The sequence below is a fragment of the Pelodiscus sinensis genome, chromosome 3 (genome assembly GCF_049634645.1).
Source record: "Pelodiscus sinensis isolate JC-2024 chromosome 3, ASM4963464v1, whole genome shotgun sequence".
NCBI lineage: Eukaryota > Metazoa > Chordata > Testudines > Trionychidae > Pelodiscus > Pelodiscus sinensis.
Genome location: NC_134713.1, coordinates 84982645 through 85004350, shown reverse-complemented (window position 1 = coordinate 85004350; position 21706 = coordinate 84982645). Strand labels below are relative to the sequence as shown.

The 21706-nt window shown below is 40.6% G+C and overlaps 1 protein-coding gene across 11 annotated transcripts in view; it reads left to right on the top strand.

Moving 5' to 3' along the window:
- The window catches only part of FAM184A (family with sequence similarity 184 member A), a 184815-nt gene extending 163428 nt beyond the window's left edge, over positions 1-21387 (top strand). For 2 of the 11 annotated variants that reach the window (XM_006123065.4, XM_006123073.4), the window contains 4 exons: positions 1490-1607; positions 5919-6023; positions 17533-17732; positions 19439-21387. In XM_006123065.4, the coding sequence (XP_006123127.2) occupies positions 1490-1607; positions 5919-6023; positions 17533-17732; positions 19439-19508 (493 nt within the window). In that variant the 3' untranslated portion in view covers positions 19509-21387. Of the gene's footprint in view, positions 1-1489; positions 1608-5918; positions 6024-17532; positions 17733-18660; positions 18755-19438 lie in introns of those variants that run through there. The other 9 variants (XM_006123068.4, XM_014573632.3, XR_332068.4 and 6 more) reach the window with 8 other exon arrangements.
- Positions 21388-21706: the final 319 nt, after the last annotated feature.

Genomic DNA, 21706 nt, shown 5'->3' with positions numbered 1-21706 from the left:
CTGGTTGCAGTCTAGACGCTCTTTTTTGAAAGAGGCTTTTTTGAAAGTATCTTTCGAAAAAGCCTCTTTCGAAAGAGGCTTGCAGTCTAGAGGAAGCCTTAGTGAGGGTTAACAATCTCATATTAGGAAATAGAAAGAAGGACTGTACTTGCTCAGTTTATCAATTGATGTCATTCTAATGAGTCCCAGATGTAGACAGTCATGTAAGGCCAAAGTTAAAATTACATAACTGCTTCTGAAGGGGAAATATTCATGAAATGTGAAGAGATCTGTAGCTTAGAAAGCTACGTGGAATTAAAATACGTCTGACTTAACACCTTAAATTGTAGTTTTCCCCCCTTTTTTCCCTTTTATGGAAAAGCTTGTTTAAATTATCTGTATTCATGATGAAACTCAAGGCAGTAACCTGTACAACAGCTGGATTTGGCAGACAGTAACAATCTAGTGGGCAGTATTTCACATCATGAGTTTGATTTCTGTTAGGAATTTGAGAATAATATTTTCGTGACAAGTGGTATTTTTAATCTATCTTCTGAAAACTCAAAAGTTTCAAGAATTCCTGTGCTATTTCTCCTACAATTGTTCACTAAATTGGCTGGCTTATAATCGTTCTCTCCTTTAATGCTTTCCCACTCTGTAAATTTCCTTGTATTTTTCTCAACTTAATCAACTTTTACTTGCCTCATTAAATGCTAATATTCAGGTGTTTGTTTGTCTCTTTCAGCTATTTCCTTTTATTCCATCTCTCTGATGGTACTTTGTTGGTTTTGTGGACAGGAATTAGTTACAAATTAGTCTTCACCATTCCTGGATATCTTTGCCCCACTGTTCTCCACTTGAGTAGAGGAAGATGATGCCACCCTTGTGTCTTTCTTTTCTCTTTCTTCAGTACCACAACCATGCACCTTTTTACAGTCTAGTAATCTATTAAAGGAAATATTTTATTTTATTTTTCTCAGAAAAATCTAATTGAGCTGCATATTGCCAGCTTCAGCAAATTCAAGTTTAAGATAAAGTTAAATGCTAATTTTAAAGTTACAAACTAGCATGGCGCTACCCCTCTGAAACTCTTTAGATGCTAATGTTTAGTCTCTGTACAGCACACAAGAACCGATCTTATCTGCCACATCTTGTCATTCCACTGCACATATTTTTATTTGCTCAGAGGGCCTGATTTTCAATCTAGCTTAAACTAGGCCTTTTAATTGGTGTCCATTGTTGCACACACAGAAAGCATGATGAATTTTCAAAATCTTTCCCAAAATATTGTTTGCCATAGCAAAGATGGTAGTTTATATTGAAGTTAAGATTGAAACTTCTTTAACCAGTAATTTTGATTTATATTAAAATGTTAATTATATGAGGGATAAAAATAAAACATAGCCTGAATGAATACCTCATTATACTTATCAAAGGTCTGGTTGTATTCATTTGGAATTTAATTCTGGACAACATTAAATTAAAGGTGATTTCTTTTTCTCCTGTGAAGTTTAGAAGAAATGGAAGAGAAATATCAAAACAGGGAATCAAGACCAGAAGATTTACAGCTTATTGCAGAGTTGAAAGACTTGATTGCAGAAAGGGACCAACTCATAAAGAAACTGATTGTAAGACATTTTGTGGTCTTTCTGGTACTAATGTATTAACAGATATATCTATTAGTCTGATTCCTTGAAAAAACTTGATTAAAGTTGATTTTAAGGTCTCAGTTGTACTAATATTTATGCATACACTTAACTTGATTGCAGTAGTCCCATTGATTTAACTGAAAATACAGTAGTAAAGTTAAGCACATACCTAAATGTTTGCACAACTGGGCTTAATATTGTAAACACATATAAAAATGTAAGTTCCCAAAAAAACCACCCGTTTCAATATTACAATACTCTCTTAACGCATAAGTGCCTGGAATTCAGAAAATTCCAAGTTAAGGTTACTTAAATACAGGTTGAATGTCTCTAGTCTGGCACCACAGAGACATGACCTATGCTGAACCAGAGAATTTGTCATAAATAAACTTTATGGGACTGTGGGAAAGCTTAACCACATCCATGGTAAATGGATATCCAACTAACTAAAATCATGCCGGACCACTAATGTTGCAGGATCCGAGGGTGCCAGACTAGAGAGGTTCAGCCTATCGAATATAAAACATATATGCATTGGAAAGTATGGGAATATGGAATTAAGGAATGCCAAATAATTTTACTCCCACCTTTGGATGGGGTACCATCCTATAGGTGCCCTCAGTGTAAGATAGTTATATTCCCATGGCTAAGTGGCATGTTAAAAAACAGACAGTAAGTCTGGTAGCTGAGTGCATCTTAAAACCTGTGTACACTGGTGTTTTGCCTGCATCTGTGGGCATCTTAAACCATATTGGCCATGACTTTTGCAAAAAAGTATACAAATGTTAACTGTAAACAATACTAAAATTAAGAAATCTGCATTATCACAAAGCTCAATCATTGAGGAAAATGAAATATTAAAATAATGTGAGGGAGTTCTATTGGGAAAAGAGGATGGGAGTTAAATATTGTAGGTCTTGGGATATATATGAAATTTATTGTTTTTCACTTGTATAGTGTATGCCATCTGAGGCTCTCAATATACATGCTTTATAAACAACAATTAAATTAGCTTTATAACACCTTTGTAAAACAGGTAAGTATTATTATCTCCATTGTACAACTAAAATTGAGACACAGTATCAAGACAAGCTTAGTGTCGGAGTCTCCTAACACTCAATTCTGTGCGTTAACCACAAGACCATTCATTAGTCTTTTCTCGAGAGGCAAAATGTTGGTGTTACTACTGTTTGTCAAGAGAAGGTGAACTGAAGATTAGTCTCTGGTTGAGTAGGTAGCATGCATACAGTATAACGAATAGGTGGTGGATATATTCATATATTGAGCATGTTATAGTGTGATGGTAATATGTGCTTACAATTGTCATGTGTAAACAGACTCTCGTGATTTTGAGTGGATGATTTGCAGGAATATGAGGGCAGACATAAAATTATTTGGGGTACCATAACTACAGTGTCATACTTTCCAGTGGAAAGAACAATGTATAAATGAATTTCCTGGCTTTTGGGGATAATTTTTTCTTAAACTACAACATTATGTGGTGTTTCTTTCTCTGAAGTTATTCAAGGCTTAAACATTGTGTTTTGGAATTTCCTTCATTTTTTTAGCTGAATGACACAATGTTGTATTTTTGATTGGAAGATCTTCACTATCGGAATCAAAGTGTGAAAACAATAGCTAGTTCTAAGATTCCAACCTTTCAGCTAAATAGCTGATATAAATGCCACATCCATTTTGGACTGCATTCATTGGATTTGGGAAAGAGATGTGGGTGGCAAAGGGAGTAATGTGAAAACGTAACGTGTCTGGGCACGCTGGGTGATGTAGTAAAAGGTATGGGTACCTTTTTCTACTAAGGCAGAGAATACTGGAAAGAGCAGGTTTGTTTCCCCAGTAACCTTTTATTGTAACACACCAGTTCCACTAACTCAAGTTTATTAACATTTATGTTCTACTTGTTCCTTTCACATCTGTGTGGCCCCTGCTATACTGTACCACAGTAATAATGTGGTGGATGGGGAGAATTTCAGTTATGTTTCTTTTTGAAAAATCTCAAAATTCCATTTTATCAACCTTGAAGAAGAGGAGTAAGGTACTCCTGCCTAGATTTGAACCCATGACTCTAGGAAAATGAAATATTTAAGAACATATGTTTAAATCAGTAAGACAAACTTTTCATCAGAGCATGACTATTTCATTGTAACTTCTTACTTTTTGTTCCTAAACCTGCTTTTCTTTCAGCAGAAAATATTTCAAATGTCCACTCCCTTAATTCTTTCCATTCCATCTCAGTTTATATATTCGTGAGTCTCCCCCACACCCTTGCCTATGTAGAAAACATTCCTCAGAAGCAAAGTTAATGTCCTGGTGTACTCTGTAGTTTACTAGAGAAGGACTGATCTGTGAGTCAAGAGTCCTTGGTTCTAACCCAGCTTCTAAGAGTTGCTTGCTATGTGACCTTGGACAGGTCTGTTATATTTTCTGAATCCTGTAAAATGGGTAAGATATACTATAGGAATGTTGTGAGATGGATAAATAATGGGCTGGATTCTCTTGTCTGGCTGAGCTGGTTTTGGTACAATCGTGTGGCTGTAAAGGGGGTTGGTCTAGTCTTCAGCATATCGTGAAGGTCATCCTCTAGCCCACTGAAGTGCTATGTCTAATGAACCTGTGCAGAATTGTAAAGATGAGAATAAAATATGGGGATTGGCTCCCAGTCTTGTGTTTAATGTGCTAGACTGTGTGACCTCGAGAGTTTGGGGGCACCATTACCACTTTCTGTACTAATGAATCAAGAAGAGGATATAAGTTGTCCTTGTGGTGCTTACATTTTTAACACCAGACAGTCCTTCTGCTGAACTTTACTATGTCAGACTCTTGACAAATCTTACAAGGTTTAGTGACTCTTAAGCCTCCAGCAGCCTGATGGAATGTTTGATGCTCCTAATTCAGCAATGAACAGCTTACAAAATGAAAAAGCAAGGGTTTTTTTTAAGCATAGACATTCAAAAGCTTGAAAAAACCAATCTGAAATTTGTATGTCAAACTATCTCTGAAATATTTCATGACAAAATAGCATTAAGTCTTAAATATAATCCACATCTAATTTTCCCAGCTTCCGTATCTCAAAAATGGCGTGTTCAATTTACCTCACTTTTGGCACCAAAAAGAAGAAAAAGTTGCTCTGATCATAAACCATACATACAAAATTTGATTCAGACAGGACCTTAAACAGGATTTTAGACAGGTGAAGATGGAGAAAATCAGCTTAATAAAGGAGAAACTGATTACAACCATACAGCTCTGAAACTCCATGGCTCAAAGCGCTTGTTGCTGAATTAGGAACATCAGCTGTCAGGCTGCTGTAGCTTTATTTGGGGAGTTGTAGACACCCAGCATATTATAATGGGATTGTTTTTAGCAACTGTGTAGTAATGTTGTGTGGATTAGTTAAAAGTTCATACAATGTTTTGAAAATGTAAAGCATTTGAAATTCGGGGAACTTGCGAAGACTCACTCCTTAGCCTTTAGGGGGGTTTTTAATGCAGCTTTTCTGACGGGGATGTATTTGACTAAAGCCACACAAGTGGATAGCAACAGAGCAAAAACTTCTTATGTTCTTATATAACAGAGCAAAAACTGAGCCTTGTGGATCCCTGCCTATTCACAATCCACTAGACCAGGGCTACTCAACTTCGGAAGCCCCGGGGGCCACAATGATACTCACAGAACATGCTGAGGTCCGCATCTTAAGTGTGGTTGCATATACGTACAAATATATATGCAAATAGCTTCTTTCATACAATGCCCTGGCGCTCCTGGCACCACCTCTTTGGGGGTTAGAAACACTGACACCCTGTACCCCATCTGTTCCAGCCAGCCCATCCACTTGCGTCTTTCTAATGCTTACCCAGCCTGAGAGACGCCTCGCCATTGTGGAGCATGTTCCCAGTGGAGGCCACGTTCAAATGATTCCATCTGTGGGCAGCATGTTGAGCCCTGTGTAAACCCAAAACACACTGTGGGCCTCAAACAAATGGGCCGTGAGCTGCATGCGGCCCACAGGCAGCGCATTGAGTAGCCTTGCACTAGACCATGCTCTCTTTCAAGCAAAAAATGTACATAACAGAAACCCATTAATGTAAATTATTTAGTGTTTCTTTCATTGTTTATAAGATAATACATACATTTTAAATAATGGATTGATTGGAATTGGTAAGGAATAAAGGTTTAAAACTGAATATGTCGGAAACCATTTTATGTACATATCTTGCCATTAGCTAATGGAAAATGCATAAAGAGAACTTTATATTTCTTGTGCTTTATTAGGATGACAAAAAATTCTATCAGCTGGAACTAGTCAACAGAGAGACTAACTTCAACAAAGTGTTTAATGCAAGTCCTAATGTTGGTGTTATTAATCCACTGGTGAAGGTAGGTTCCACAGGTTTTACTGCTAAAATGGAAAAGAAATCGATGTTAATACATAGTAGGAAAATTATCTGTAGACGTGATAGTCTCTGTATTTTATTAGATGTGTTCAAAACACTGAATGTAGTTTACCATTACCTGTATTCTATTTATTATTATTTATTTGTATTATGTAGTATTTAGGGACCCCAGTTAAGATTGTAACCCAGTGTGCTCAGTCATACTGTGAAAACATGGCATAAAACTTTTTAAAATCTAGATTGTAAGTAGACAAGACAAATAACAGATATCGGGGGAAGGATTATAACATACAAGAAGAGTGAACGGTGATGGTCTGAAATGTCATGTTAGTTCCACAGGTGAGTGAAGTAATATTTTATTGGACCATCTTCTGCTGGTGAGAGAGATGAGCTTTCAAGCTTACACATAGTTTGGAGCCTAACAGAGACAACATCAAAACTGTCAACATCTAAATCAAATAAAAGTGAGGCCTACACTTACAGGAGTATGTAGAATACAAACACTGTATGCCCAGCTAACGGGTGCAAATAGCAGCTTAGTTAGTGAAGAATGCTTTAGGTGAATAGAGTAAAATATCCTACTAAGGATTTCTACATGCCAATTAGTGCATCCCACATCTCTTCTGCCATTTTAGCAGTGTAGTGCCCCACACCCCCCTTGTTTCCATTCACTTTGGGCTTCTAACTAGCCACACTCCAAACCCCCCCGCCCCAAGCCTCCCCCTCCCTCAGGAACTACCTATTCTTCGCACCCCTCAACGAAAGGCCTAGGTCATCATTCCAAAGGAGGAAGGCACCCCACCAATGGGCCCCCCCGGGGGGGCCCAAACGCCCCACCACTGGCCATAAACCCAGGCCCCCAGGGCATAGATCCCCCCTACCACCGTACCTCAAGCCGGCTACCGGATGTACCCATTTCTCTCAGTCCTACTTGTTACTCAAAATTGTCTATCATAATTTATGTATTGCTTGTCTTTTAAAAATTCTCACTCTCTCAGCCTTTCCCTATGAGAATTTTTTGCTGTAATGTGTAGCTTACAGGAACCCTACACATTGCTACAAGACAAAGAGCTGGGAGTGTAGCTTCAAAAGTTGTGGAAGATTTTCTTATCTGTCTTAACCCTTTGAGGTTTAAACTGCAGTGTTAGCTGGTGTGGGTTTTTTTGTTTTGGTTTGGATTTTTTTGTCACTTTGTTTTATGAAGCACTTATGGCTTATGCAGACTTCTGCAGTTTCAGATCTGCATATTGATCTCACAAATATTTGGACTTATGTGTGCCTGTTTATGTCCTGTGTTCCCTGTAAACTATGCATGTGTGTGGCTGTTCAAGAGAATTTCACACACTCGGATTCAGTAGAGCATGCATAGCCAGCAGCATGTGTTCTAGTGCCCTTTCTCATGCTGTCCTACAGCTGCTCCCAGGAGGGACCTGACACTCCTGCTGGCTGTGCAGAGCAGGGAGGGATGCTGGGGTTGGAAGGGCAATCAGGGGCACTGCTAATTTCAGGGTATCCCCTTGGCCATGTACCCAAACTCCACAAAGCAGAGAAGAAGGGGGAGGGGGACAGCCTGGCTCAGGAGAGAACTCTGAACTGCTGCAGTCGGAATGGCGAGTGACTACCTTTCTTAAAAAGGCAGTTTGTTCCTTAGATTTCCCCAGCAGCCAGCTCACAATCTGTCTTTCATACACGCACTCACAGATAGACTCTATCTCCTCTCTTACACACACACACACACACACACACACACACACACACACACACACACACACACACACAAATTCTCTCTCTATCTCCTCTCTTACACACACACACACACACACACACACACACACACACACACACACACACACAAATTCTCTCTCTCTCTTTTCTTATACCCCATTAGCAGTCACCACAGAGCAGGGCAGAGGGGACTGAGTCTGGCTCAGGAAGACTATTGCTGTATTCTGAGGGGCACATCCCTTTCTTAAAGAGACAGTGCAATGTTTAACCTGATATTTCCTCAATAGCTAGCTCACACACACACAAACTGTGTTACACACACAGTTTCCCTTATCTGTGGGTCACACAAGCTCTCTCCCTTTCACACTCACCTCCTGACACACATACTTGTACAGGCAGTCCCCGGGTTACGTACAAGATAGGGACTGTAGGTTTGTTCTTAAGTTGAATTTGTATGTAAGTCGGAACTGGCGTCCAGATTCAGCCGCTGCTGAAACTGACCAGCGGCTGACTACAGGAAGCCCGAGGCAGAGCTGCTCTGCCCTGGGCTTCCTGGAATCAGCCGCTGATCAGTTTCAACAGCGGCTGAATCTGGACGCCTGGGACAGAGCAGCTGGGGCGCTGCTGGGTAGGTCCCCACAGCACCGCACCTTGGTGCTGCGGGGACCAACCCAGCAGCACCCCAGCTGCTCTACCCCAGGTGTTCCCAAGTCAGCCGCTGCTGAAACTGATCAGCGGCTGATTCCAGGAAGCCTGGGGCAGAGTTGCTCTGCCCCAGGCTTCCTGGAATCAGCCGCTGATCAGTTTCAACAGCGGCTGAATCTGGACACCAGGGACAAAGTAGGTGGGGCGCTGCTGGGTTGGTCCCGCAGCGCCGCTCCTCGGGGCTACTGGACCAACCCGGCAGCGCCCCAGCTGCTCTACCCCAGGCGTCAGCGAGAAAAGCCTGGGTGGGGGGGCACACTAGCTGCACCCCCCCCCCCCTCCAGCAGACCAGGGAGACGCGGAGCAAAGCTGCGGAGGACGTGGGCGGCGGGACTGCGGTGCCTCTCGGCGGTCCCGCCGCCCGCGTCTCCCTGGTCTGCTGGGGGGGGGGGGCGCAGCTAGTGTGCCCTCCCCCAAGCAGACCAGGCTTTTCTCGCCGCGGAGGACCCCCCCTTCCCCCAGCAGACCAGGGAGATGCGGAGCGGCTTTTCTTGCCAGCTTCCTGTGGGGTGTTCAGAAGTCCTGCAGCTGTGCACCATTTCTGGGGATTACAGAAGTGCGCTGGCTGCTCCCCCTCCCCCACGTCTGTGGCCTGCCAGGAACTTGCAGGGGTTTGGGAGAGCCTCCAGAGGAGGCTTGTGCCGGGGCTTCCCTTCTCTGAGGGAGGGAGGAGTCATCCCTGGAGGAGGTGCGCACCTGGGCTTCCCTGCTCTGTGGGAGGGGGGTTGTCGTCCCTGGAGGAGGCATGCGCTGGGGCTTCCCTCCTCTGTGGAGGGGAGGGGAGAGGAATCCCGGGAGAAGGCAGGTGCGGGGGACTCCCTGTTCCCTGCCTCCTGCAACACCCTGTCCCCTGTCTCCGACTGGCACCCTGTCCCCTGCCCCCACTGGCACCCTGTCCCCTGCCCCAGCACCCTTCCCCAATACCATGTCCTCTGCTCCCACCAGCACAGTTGGGGCCCCATTAGTGAGGGTTGGGAGAGTTTTGGAGGAGTTATTTTTTTTACATCTCACTTGTATAGCCCCAACTGACTTTTCTGTGGGTCAGTGACCCCTGACTTAAAACAGGTTCCCTGCCCTTCTCATAAATAAAGACAATGCGAAAAAATTTTGTGTTTGACATAGTATTTTATTTAAAAATGAAGCCTGGCCAGCAAACCCCCAATTGGGGCAAAGCTTCCATCTGGTCATAGCATCATAACAATCCTGCCCCCCTCCCTAGACTCTAGATCTGAGCCTATCATACATTGGACACCCCCCCCCCCCCCCGCCCTGAGCCCCTCACAAACCCCAATCCAAATTCCTGCACCCTCACATCCGCAAGGCTTGCTTAGTAGCCCAACCCTCCATCTGACCCCAACACTTCCCAGCCTGGCGCTCCCTCCCTGAGCCAGCGTCCCCTTCTCCACCTCCTCCTGCATCCAGATTTCTTCCCAGAGCTTGCACCTCTCACCCCTTCCCACACCCAAATCCCTCATTCCCACCCCAGAGTCTACACATCCTGTCTCAACCGAGTGAGGGTATGGCTAGACTGCAGCAGTTTTTCCAGGGTTCCAGAGATATCCTGGAAAAACTATTCTGCATCCAGGGACACATTTGTTCTTCCACTTATTTTTGTGTGTGGAAGTGCAAACATGCTCTTAAGGTAACCCCTGTACTCCTAGTTCCACGAGGAATAAGGGGGCTGCCAAAAGAAGGTTTTTTTCTGACATTTGGTCCAGTCTAGAAAAACCTCTTCCTACGGAAGAATCGGGGGGAAAACAGTGGCAGTGTAGAGTGTATTAGGGCTGGGGATAGCAAGTGATGGAGAGGAGGAGAATAGAGAGGGTGGGGCTTCAAGGAAGGGGTGAGGTTTTGCGGGAAGGATGGGGCGGTAGATCTTGGCTTGTTCTGACATTTAAAAAGTGATCTTGGGTGTACCACTGACATAGACAATCTGGGAGCTGAACCCTAAATAAATGCATCTTATGCTATATAGATACCTATATAAACTCATGAAATTTGCCCTCTGTCTCAATGTAAAGAGAGCTGCACGGACTCCTTGCTGCTCCCTAGTAATAATTATTTAAACTGGTTTTAAAAAAATGCTTTTTAAAATTCATGACCATGAAATTTACCAAAACAAACAGTGAATTTGGTAGGGCCCTATTTATATTTAATACAATAAGTATAAAAAATATTTTATTAACTATAAATAAGCCCCTACCAAATTCACTGTCTGTTTTGATCAACTTCATGGTCACAGAATTTTAAAAATGATACATTTCATTATTTCAGTTATGTATAGCTGAAATTTCATGGTGTAATAATTATAAGGAACCTCACATAAGTAGTTGAGGTGGGATCACAAGGTTCTTGTAGGAGGATGCTACTTCTACCCTTACTTCTATGCTGTTGCTGACAGTAATGCTGCCTTCAGAGCTGGGCAGCTGAAGAGCGATGGCTACTGGCGGGGATACCAGAGCTGCACCCTTAGTCAGCAGCCACCACCCTCCGACTGTCCAACTCGGAAGGTAGCAGTGCAGAAGTAAGGGTAGCATGGTATGGTATTCCTATCCTTATTTTTGTACTACTGTTGTTGAGGCACTGCCTGCAGAGCTGAGCACCTAGCCAACAGCTGCTACTGTCCAACTGCCTAGCTGTAAATGCGGTGTAGAAGTAGGGGTGGCAATACTGCAACCCCCTTAAAATAACCTTGTAACCCCTTGCAACTCCCTTTTATGTGAAGATAAGTGTTTGTCTCTCCTGTGAAATCTGTATAGCGTAGTGTAAAAGTACACAGAAGGCCAAATTTCATGGTCTGACAGGTTTTTTCATAGCCATGAATTTGGTAGGGCTTTAACTATAAAGAGATAGGATTTAAGTGGTTATAAGAGATAGCACACAGAATAAAGTATATTTACTAAGCAAAATAAAACAAAACACAAGCTAAGTTTAAGAAACTAAAGAAACTAGTTACATGTAATATTGCACCCTAAAGGTTTTTTAATAATCTTCACAGACTGGACATCCTTCTAGTCTGGGCCCAATTCCTTCCCCCAGCTCAAGCTTAGTTGTTTCCAGCAGTCATCTTAGGTGGGATAGCAGGGGAGAACTGATGATCTGGATTACCTCACTCCCCACCCTTAAACAGGATTTGCATCCCATCCTTTGTTTGTGTGATCTTCTCCCACCTTCTCATGAGTTTAAGAAGAATTCTACTATCCGGTGACATGCTCACATGTCTCTTCAAGGCCCCTGTCTCCATAATTCATGGGCTGATCCACACATGGGCAGGAAGGATGTGCTTCATTGTCTCTTGCTAATAGTACATCACAGCCCTGAAGTGTAATCCGTGGGAGTGACCCAAAGCAGCAATTGTACAATTACAAATACACTGTTCAATATTCCTAACTTGATCTACAAAAATGATTATGTTTACAAGTGGGATAAACATATTTAATAGATTACAACCTTTCCAATTATCTCACATGAAATACCTTGCGTAAAGCATATTCTGGTTATGGTTGATTCTTATTCATAAGCATGTTCTCATAAAGAATATGGAATGCCCATCACAATGTACTTCTATAATTTTTACCTTTTAAAACTGGAGTTAGGACTGCCTTACATATTAAAAGATTTCTAAAACTTGGATTTTGTATAATACTTAGCAATATTTTAGATTTTAATTATTGAACAGTATATAGTTTTCTAGTTTAAAGTAAACAAACTTTATCAAACCATTTTCTTTAGCTCACCTGGAATAATTCTGTCCTTACCCATTTAAAAAACACACACACTGAGCTATGTTGATAACACAGCAACAGTATAGAGTGCTAGCATGGAAGATAACCATGGGTTCAGCAGCAACTTCGGAATTCATAACTAGGGGCCTGACCAAGTATACATTGCAATCAATGGAAGGATGCCTACTGACAGCAGTAGAATTAGGATCAAACCCTAAAAGTTGCAGAAGTGATTTGTGGAAAACTGAGCCACCAGAACAATATTTGGGGAGATGCTTGTTTCTTCTTGGCCAGACTAAACAGAAGCATTAAAGTTTCTTGAAATTGAACATATTGTAAATTCTACTTTTCCTGGAACAGAGATGATAGACTAAATAATCAACAAAAAAGGAAAGTAAGACTGAGGGAGACCATCTAAAAAGAAGGAGGGGAAATAACAGCTAATGTTGCACTAATAAGATATGAGTTAACAGTCAAAATAACAACATGAAGATTCAAGTGTCATTTGTTTTTCTACTTCTTGATGCATCTTTATTTTACTTGTTCATATGTTTCTCTTCATTATATAACCAAATGAACAAGATCTGGGAAGTGCTCTATTAAACATACTGGAGAAAACATGGTGAAAGTATTTATGTACAGAGTGTTGACTATATTTTAAGTTTTAATTAAATAAATTAGTATTTAATGGAAATCCCATTCCCAGTACTGTTAGATATATTTTCCACAGTTTTCTTGAAGCTACTCTATAGTAGATGTGGAAAAAAATATCCTTCTCCTCAAAGTCTACCAGCTTCCACTATTCCAATATTTTTCTGTGGCAGTCTTTTTTTAGTCAGCCTTTTATTACAAAGTAACTTGATTCAGTATTCTTTTAGGTCATGACCATATTATTCAGCATTGGTTTTTAAAGCACTGACAGCAGTTATTTTAACATGTGTATCCCACTATACAGCAGCTGTTCTGGTGTGAACCAGCTGAGTGTGCAATCTATTTGTTCTTGTTGACATTGTCATATGTTGACAGGAACAGGAGGAAGAAAAAAGCCCAACATATAAAAGATGAAAAACCTGAGTATTTTCCATCAGCTGTAGCATAAGAAGTTTGTGTGCAAAAAGCCAGAGTTCAGTGGGTAATGTCAGTGAGAGGGAACAGAAATCCTTGAGTACTTTATAGACCAACATTTCAATTGTAAGGACTTCTTCCCTTGCCAAAATAATTTGGCCTTTCTTGTTCTGAAAGCATTGGATTTTTGCATGTTTTTAAATTATATGTTACTAGAGAACAGTTTAGAGGAAATGGAGACTTAAATCAGGAATTGTAAGTACGGGCTTTGAACACTTGAGGCGTGATCAGGCACAATTGACAGCTGCTTAAATGTATGCCACAGATTTCTGTAGTATATAGTCATATTATCTTGTATTCTATAATGTTTTGAGTAAATTTCATGGAAGTGCTGTCAGTTTATATCTCCAGAATGCACTGTTTGCAAAATTACAGAAACCTAGTTTCTCTGTATTTCACAATAGAAACTGTTTTATTTTTCCTGAGCGCTTGGGTGTAGAGAATATGCTCAGGGAAATGTAAAGCTGTTACATTTAAAGTGTGTGTTTAAAAAAAAAAAAAGCTGCCAGAAAAGATTGACCTATCAAACACAAAGCTTTAATATAATATAATTTATTTTGAACCACTACTGGTACTCTTCACAGTCAGATCTCTTATACTTTCACTAATCTTATTTTTTACCACATATGGGCTATGTCTACACTGCAGGCTTCTTGCGCAAGAATGGCCTTTCTTGCTTAAAAACTTGTGAGCATCTACACTGCACATGCATTCTTGTGCAAGTAAATGTACAGTAAGGCGTTGGATCTGAGATCTTCTTGCACAGCAGTTCTGACGCTCCATACGAAGAAGAAGCCTTCTTGCGCAAGAGAGCAGTGTGGACAGGCATCAGGGAGTTTTTGCGCAAGAACTGGCCTTCCAGGAAAAAACACTGTGGCCGCTTGGATGCTCCATACCCGCACTCACAGCTCGCTACTTCCTGCTTGCCGAACCCACCCCACACACCAGCAGGCCTGTGTGAGGGAGGGACAGCACGAGCCCCTGGGTGATGGGGCTTCCCTACCCCGTCCCCCGGTACCTCTCCCAGCCTGGCGTCTTCCCTTCCCCCAGGCAGGGACTGCAGTCCCCCCCGAGGGCCTTATCTGCATCAAGATGGCACCCACTGTGGACCTGCCCATCCCGAACTGGTGTGCCATCAAGTGGCAGCTGTCTGGAGTGGCCAGCTTCCACAGGGCAATGGCGACTCTCTTGTTGATGGGGATGGCAGGCCGCAGTTGGATGTTGTGTCTGAGAAGCGCAGGGGCAAGCCAGCCACACAGCTTCAGGAACGTCTGCTTCCTCATCCTGAAGTTGTGAAGCCACTGCTGGTTGTCCCATAGCTGGTTGTCCCAGGACCAGCTGATCCCACTAGTCAGAACTTGTGTTGAATCTCCAGTATCGCCTCTCCACAGTTGAGTAGGGATGCCACAGCGAAGCCACCGCATCTAGGGAGAGGGAGTCTGGAGTGAACTCGGCATCGAGCTTGTGCAGGAGTAGTGAGGCAGCGTAGAACAGCATCTGCACGCACTCCAAAATGGTCATGTGGAGCCAGAGCAGACACAGGGCCATCCCTGGCTCCGTGGCACAGCAAGCAGAAGGCAAAAGTCCCCAAAAGCACTAGGGCACAAGCTGTGGTATCCAATGAGGCAGAGAGCAACTACAACAGGCACTACTATAGCTTTCAGTCCCTACCAGAGGTCCCAAAGCAGAGAAACAGCTGTCCAGGGAGATCCATTTAAGCACGTGTCTCAAAGGAGCTCCAGCCCCTGCCCCTGGAAGGTCCTGGTGCCCTTTTGCCCTGTCCAAAGTGGTTCGGGGAGGGGGGAGAGGTCTTTGTGCAAGAGCATCCCGCCAGTATGGACACTCTTGCGCAAAAGCACTTCACTTTTGCGATGCGCTTTGACTGGTGTGGACGCACTCTTGCACAAGAACTTTTGCACAAGAACTCTTGTGCAAAATTATTCTTGTGCAAGAAGCCTGCAGTGTAGACATAGCCATGGTGTTTTCTTGTTTTTTCAGCAGAGTGTGCCTGAGGAGGCAAGTGGGACCATTTTAATTTAATTGTTCTCAAAGAAAACCTTTCATCCTAATACTTAAAAAGGGACTTTACTGTTCCAGTATCAAGGCCTTGGTTACTGACCTTTCTTCAGGTGGGTGGAAGAGAGAAATACAGAGGCTTTGTTTACACTACTATGCTTTTAGCAACACTGCTGTGTCAATACAGCTGAGTCACTAAAAGTCGGACAGAGTGAACACTTTGTTGGCACATTTTGCCAACAAAATACTTCTACTCCTAGAACCAGCATTTGTGTTGTCAACAGGAGAGTGCTCCTGCTGACAACGAGCCATTTACAGTGCCACTTACTGTGGTAAAATTTTTGGTTTTGGGGAGGATTGGCGGTTCAATTACCTGTACATAACATAAGTATTGTTGCAGCTTGCCAAGTAGGCAAGAGGGCAATACATGAATTCAAACATAGATCTGTCATGTGGCAGTATATTGCCAATAGGGCAATGTTTTTTAATTGATCTAAATTTCAACTCTTTTTCCATACTTGAACTCATCATTCCTATTGTTTCAAATGCAGTTCTGCTCTGAAGGGTGTATGTTAAAATTATATGAAGTTACATGTGCACTTTTCAGGGACTTCCTATCAAATGTGCACAGTTTACAAGTAACAGGATTGTTTTTCTAAATGCTTTAGATGGGGAAGTAACTATTTATACATAGTATTTGTGAGAAAAAATAAACAGTTTCACTTTGAGAATAAGTGGAATATAGTTTGTAATAAAAAGTGTTTTACTTTGTAAATAGGAAGCACTTGAGCCAGAAGTAATGAAGAGACAATAAATACTGTACCCCTCACTAGGCCATTTCTCTGTGTAAACTTTTTGAGATTTGAACCTCCCATATATTTATAAGTTCTAAAGAATCAGTTATTGGAGCTAAAGCTCATACTGGCATCACAGATTGTAGGTAATCTTTCATTTTTACATGCTAATAAATTACTGATACTGATATTTTAGTATCACAATAACTCATCTATCTCTTTTGAGTCATCTGAGGTACAGTCAGTTGAGGTTGAAAGATCCTTCATTGAAAAGTTGATTCAGTTATGCCATCTAGTGGCTAGAATATTCTACTTGGAGATAAAAGGTGTTTTTTCCTCTTTCTGGCAAGGAACTGAAATACTCTGTAGCAGTGGTCCCCAACCTTTTCAGGTTGCCAGGCGCCGGGGGCGCGGCCATTCGCCCGCCGGGCACCTGGGGGCACGGCCCCCCCCAGCCGCATGCACGGGGGCGGGCCCCCCCCCCATAGCCACGCGCCCGGGGCCGACGCGCCCCCGTAGGCGCCGCGCGCCCGGGGGCGGGGCCAAGGCCGGGGCCGGCGATGGGGCCAGGGCATGCGCGGCGCCCCCGGGGGCGGGGCCAAGGCCGGCGCCGGCAAGGGCACGCGCGGTGCCCCCGGGGGCGGGACCGGCCATGCACCCGGGGCTGGCACCTGCCGCACGCCCAGAGGCAGGGCCAGCCCAGATTGCTCCGCGGGCGCATGTGAAGAGCCCGGCGGGCGCCATGGCGCCTGCGGGCACCGGGTTGGGGACCACGGCTCTGTAGGATCAGTTATATCAATAATAATGTAATAACACCCATTTGATTTGGGGATCGTCAGTGCTTCTAATCAAAGAATGTACCTTAATTGCAGGTTTTCTAAGTTTCTAATAAAAAAGAAAAACTAATTGTTTACCAAACTATATTTAAATGGCAAAGTGAAACTTATTGAACAGATTTACCTTTTCCTCCAATGAGTTTGCTATATTGCATTTGACAGCAGAAATATTTCACTAATACAAAGAATGGATTTAAAAGAAATAAAGAATAGCAGTCTGAAACATAATTTTGTAGAGAACTAGCTACCTCTTCATCTCTTTCCAGTAAAATATCTAGTCCTATACATTCAGTCTGTCAGAATAATATATTGATCGCCGAGCAAATCCTTAATTCCTTAGTAAATTAGCTTAAATATTTAATTTTCCTTTTAGAATTTATGCTATTCAGCACTGTTCAAAGGATACAATCAAGGTTTAGTTCAGTTATAGAAACTATTCCGCTTCCTTCCCAATTCCTAGTCTCACAATAGTTTAAAAAAATTATAAAAAAACCTTTCTTATCTACCAATCACCTCATCTGTTCTGGTGCAAGGAGCCTTCCTTACATTTGTTATTTTTAATGCAGCAAAAGAAGAAGAATGATAAAACAACAAACAGGTTTGTGAGTGTACCCAATCTAAGTGCTCTGGAATCTAGCGGAGTGGGCAATGGACATCCTAACCGCCTGGATCCCATTCCTAATTCACCCATTCACGATATTGAGTTCAACAGCAGCAAACCACTTCCACAGCCAATACCACCCAAAGAGCCCAAGACGTTTTTGAGGTGAGCACTGTCTCACCAATCCTTTTTTTTAACTCATTGAAATTTTGCATTCCTATTTAGATGAAAATCCCACATGCTTTATTAACGCTGAGTACAAATATTACTGTGGAATTTTTGCGCTCCGTTTGTAACCTCTTTACAGTATTCCTTTTTATTGTAGAACCTATCGAAATGTAACATTTTCCCACCATTTTATAAGTCTTGAACCTTCAACCTTTTAATATTTCTCAATATGATTCATGTGCTTCCAATTGTTTACGTTTTATGAACAATTGTTTTAAATGTTTTGTGATTTACCAGTTGTCCTTTAGGAATTCTTTTTAACATTGGGATTTTTTAAAATTCATTATTGTGTCATGACTTTTATTATGACAAAACTGTTTTCTGTGCAACATTTTTTTCACTTTTCCTTATTTGTGTCAAGTTGTTTCATAAACATTAGTTTATAACAGAAATGGGAAACATGCATGCTTGGGTGTTTTAAGGCTGCCTTTCCAGTAATGAAAATCAAGATTAAAATCTCCAAGATTAGATCTTTGAAAGGGATGGGGGAGTGCATTGCACTATTAATTTAAACAAATAAATTAAGGGGGAAGAGTCAGGGCTTTAGGTTCCTGGATCCTGAGTGCACAGTAAAAGTGTGTTCTCTGTCAGTACCTAAAATGTCTTGTTATCCTATTCCTATAACACACTTTATTTGCAAATTGAAGCCATGGCATAAGAATTAGCTGGACAAGCAGTTGTTTCCTTCTCTTATGATTTATATGAGTAATGACACAATTCTGACAAGTGTTAAAAATAGAAGTGGGAAATGATCGTATTAAAAATAAATAAGTAGTAATATTCTGTTTCAACAAAATATACATTTGTTAAATATATTGTGTTGCTTATTTTTCCCCGTGCATGTGATATGCATGCGTATGCTCAGACGTCAGTAACATGCATGTGCATGAATTCATGGATTATGATGCTGGAGTTTCCATTGCAAATTGTTTCGTGCCTTGTATTATCCCAGTAAAACGGTAGGATTATTTTGTTCTTAATTTTTGTTGACCAAAGAACTTTGATCTAGTATTAAAATTACATGTATATTTTCTTGTTAATTCAGTGGATTTATTAACATATTAGAGAGGGGAGCAACTTATTTGTCATGCACCAGTTCCCTTGTTCCTAGTGTATAATTAATGTATTTTAAACTGCATGCATGAAATTATACAAATAATATTTCAGTTTGATTTATGTAAAATATTGAAATACTATGTATTTTTGTTTAGTTACTGACTAGTCTTTATTAAGCACATGTCTTTAAGAATGTGATGCTTGCATCATACTTCTAAAACCTATCTTAACTAGAAGAAAAGGATACTAAAAGAGGACCCTCCAAAGTTCCCCCCAACAAAAATTTTTACCCCAAAAAATTAACGGTATGCTTTTAATTAATATTATCTTCAAATATTTTTCTATCTTATGATGTGGTTTTTTTAATTTGTCTGTGCTGCTGATGCTCTCCAATGGAGTGGATGATCACAGATATTGCAGAGGGACATTAAATTAGACCATATACTACGCTAATGAGATATTTGACTTATGAAAAGATTTTTGGATCATTTGTGTTCCATATTGCATTATCTGTGCTTTTTCCAGACCTATTGCACTCTTTGTTTTTGGCTGTGGGTTAAATTTTTTTTTTTCTTTTATGAATTTAGCCCTCCTCAGACTGAAGCTTCACCGGATCCACAGCGCCAGGAATGGTTTGCCCGATACTTCACGTTCTGAGAAAATGTTTTTTTGTGGCACAGCGTGGTGTGGATTATTTCTAAGAGCATGACTTTAAGTAAACCCTATGTGAACAAGCTTTCCTGTACTATGTCAAACACTGTGAATGAGAAAGTATGTCTCTGATTTGAAAATGCACTGTATTTCATGTGGTATTTGTTGGAATCACTTGACATGATACTATATAATGTGCGTAATTATATCAATTATTTTTATTTAAAACAGAAGAGTCTTTAAACTTTGTAATTATTAAATAATAAATTTTGGTAGAACAAACATAAGGCTTTCCCCATTTTTCCTATAAATAAATGTTTTCTTTGGTTGCAATAAGGTTCTTTCCCCCTCTCCCAAAGCAATTTACTGTATGGTTGTATCAAAATAATATTTCAATGATAAATAAAATAAAATTAAAAATATCAGAGTAGGGAATGGTAAGTTTAATTCCCTACTTTATAATAAATTCCCAAATTTATTTTTATTTATACCACTTTAGAAACTGTCCTCTTAATAATATTTAAAGTTTTGAATATTAAATAAATCACACATAGTTTAGATGCTGGCCTTTAGAACTGAGTAACTTTGACAAAATCATAGCAAAAAAGAAAATTCTGATTTTTTTTTTAACTTTTACCTACTGCTCATTAGACCCTGCACTCTAGAAATAACTGCTACACTTCATGCTGAGTTTCTCCAGAACCTGCCTTCATGAATTACCTGTTTATTTTATGTATATCTACAAAGACAAATGTTCTTTGGAACATTTGGGATGCTAAAGCTCTTTGGAATATTTGAGATATTAAATTATCACTGTGTAAACCAAAAATCATTAAAGGAAATCTGCATTTTGAGGATATACTGCTTCTGGAACAATACAAGCTTTAAAAGTAACCCTAAACTAATTATACACAATCCTATGCAAATCATCATTAAAGCTCAATTCCATTCAGTTATCGACTTGAAGGAAGTTTCTTTTTTACCCTGTGATATGAATCCATGAACTACATGGCTTTTTTAGGTAGTAAGCCTGATTTGCTAGTCTGTTATACTGGTGTCATTCCAGTGTTACTTCATTGCCAAAAATACTGCTACCACAGATTGGAGAATCAAACCTGTTGCCTATTATTTTTATTTATATATTAATTTGATAAGTCAAAGATTACCACAAAGTAATTAACACTGGTAGTCTCTGGCAGAAAAATATATTTCGGTTCTATGAATGTATTTTAAGTCTAAAACTCTCTTTAAAATCAGCCAAGAACTATTGTATTATTTAAATAAGATTTTAATCCACCCATACAAAAGTACATAGATCTTCATTATTTCTTCTGAAGACCAGACTATATCCTTTTTCCATTTATATACAAAGAAATATCCAGTTAAATATACTCTCACTAGTTATAATTTTTATATGTAGTGTGTATATATATATATAATATAAAAGAACAATTTGTATCTTTTCATATAAATATAAAATATTCTAAATAAATTTTTTGGAAGTATATCTTCTATAACTCAGCTTGAAAACATCACTGAAAATCATGCTTTAGTGTTGCTGCCATAAAGTAAACAGAAGATTCTGTGGTTGGTGGACTCAACTGTAGGTATATGCAACTTTTTAATTTTAGAAGACAGCCATTTTGGTCCAAAATGTTAAATGTCTTGGCTATTACCGGAAATGAAACACACTAGATAGACACTCTTGCTATAACATACTGAAGTGAGTGGTTTTTTTTTCTTCTCTCCCTTGCCAGTGTTGTTAGAAGGACACTGCTTCTTTGCCAACCGAGTTTCTCATTAGTTAGAGCCTTAAGTTGCATAATCATGTTTTTGCATATGGAATTTATAGATATAAACTACCAATAAAACCAACTAAACTTCAGATTTTCCTATTCATGCATGTTTTGCTCTTTTAGTAAATGGTGTATTGGTAGTCTCTGCCATTGGGCATCAGCTTTCCAGAGGTGTGGAGAACAAACTCGAGAAACCAACAGTTCCAGAGTCTTATAAGGTCGGTAGCTTTTCGACTGCCAAACAAGTGCATCCCAACAAAAGCAATCAACTCCCAAAGAATCTAGGAAGACCGAACGTTTCTGCCAAATGGTATCCAGAATACTTGATGCAAACTTTATTCCACGTTATGATGACTGTCTTGCATGTTAGATTCCCATAGGAATCTGCATTACCAAATGAGACCATAG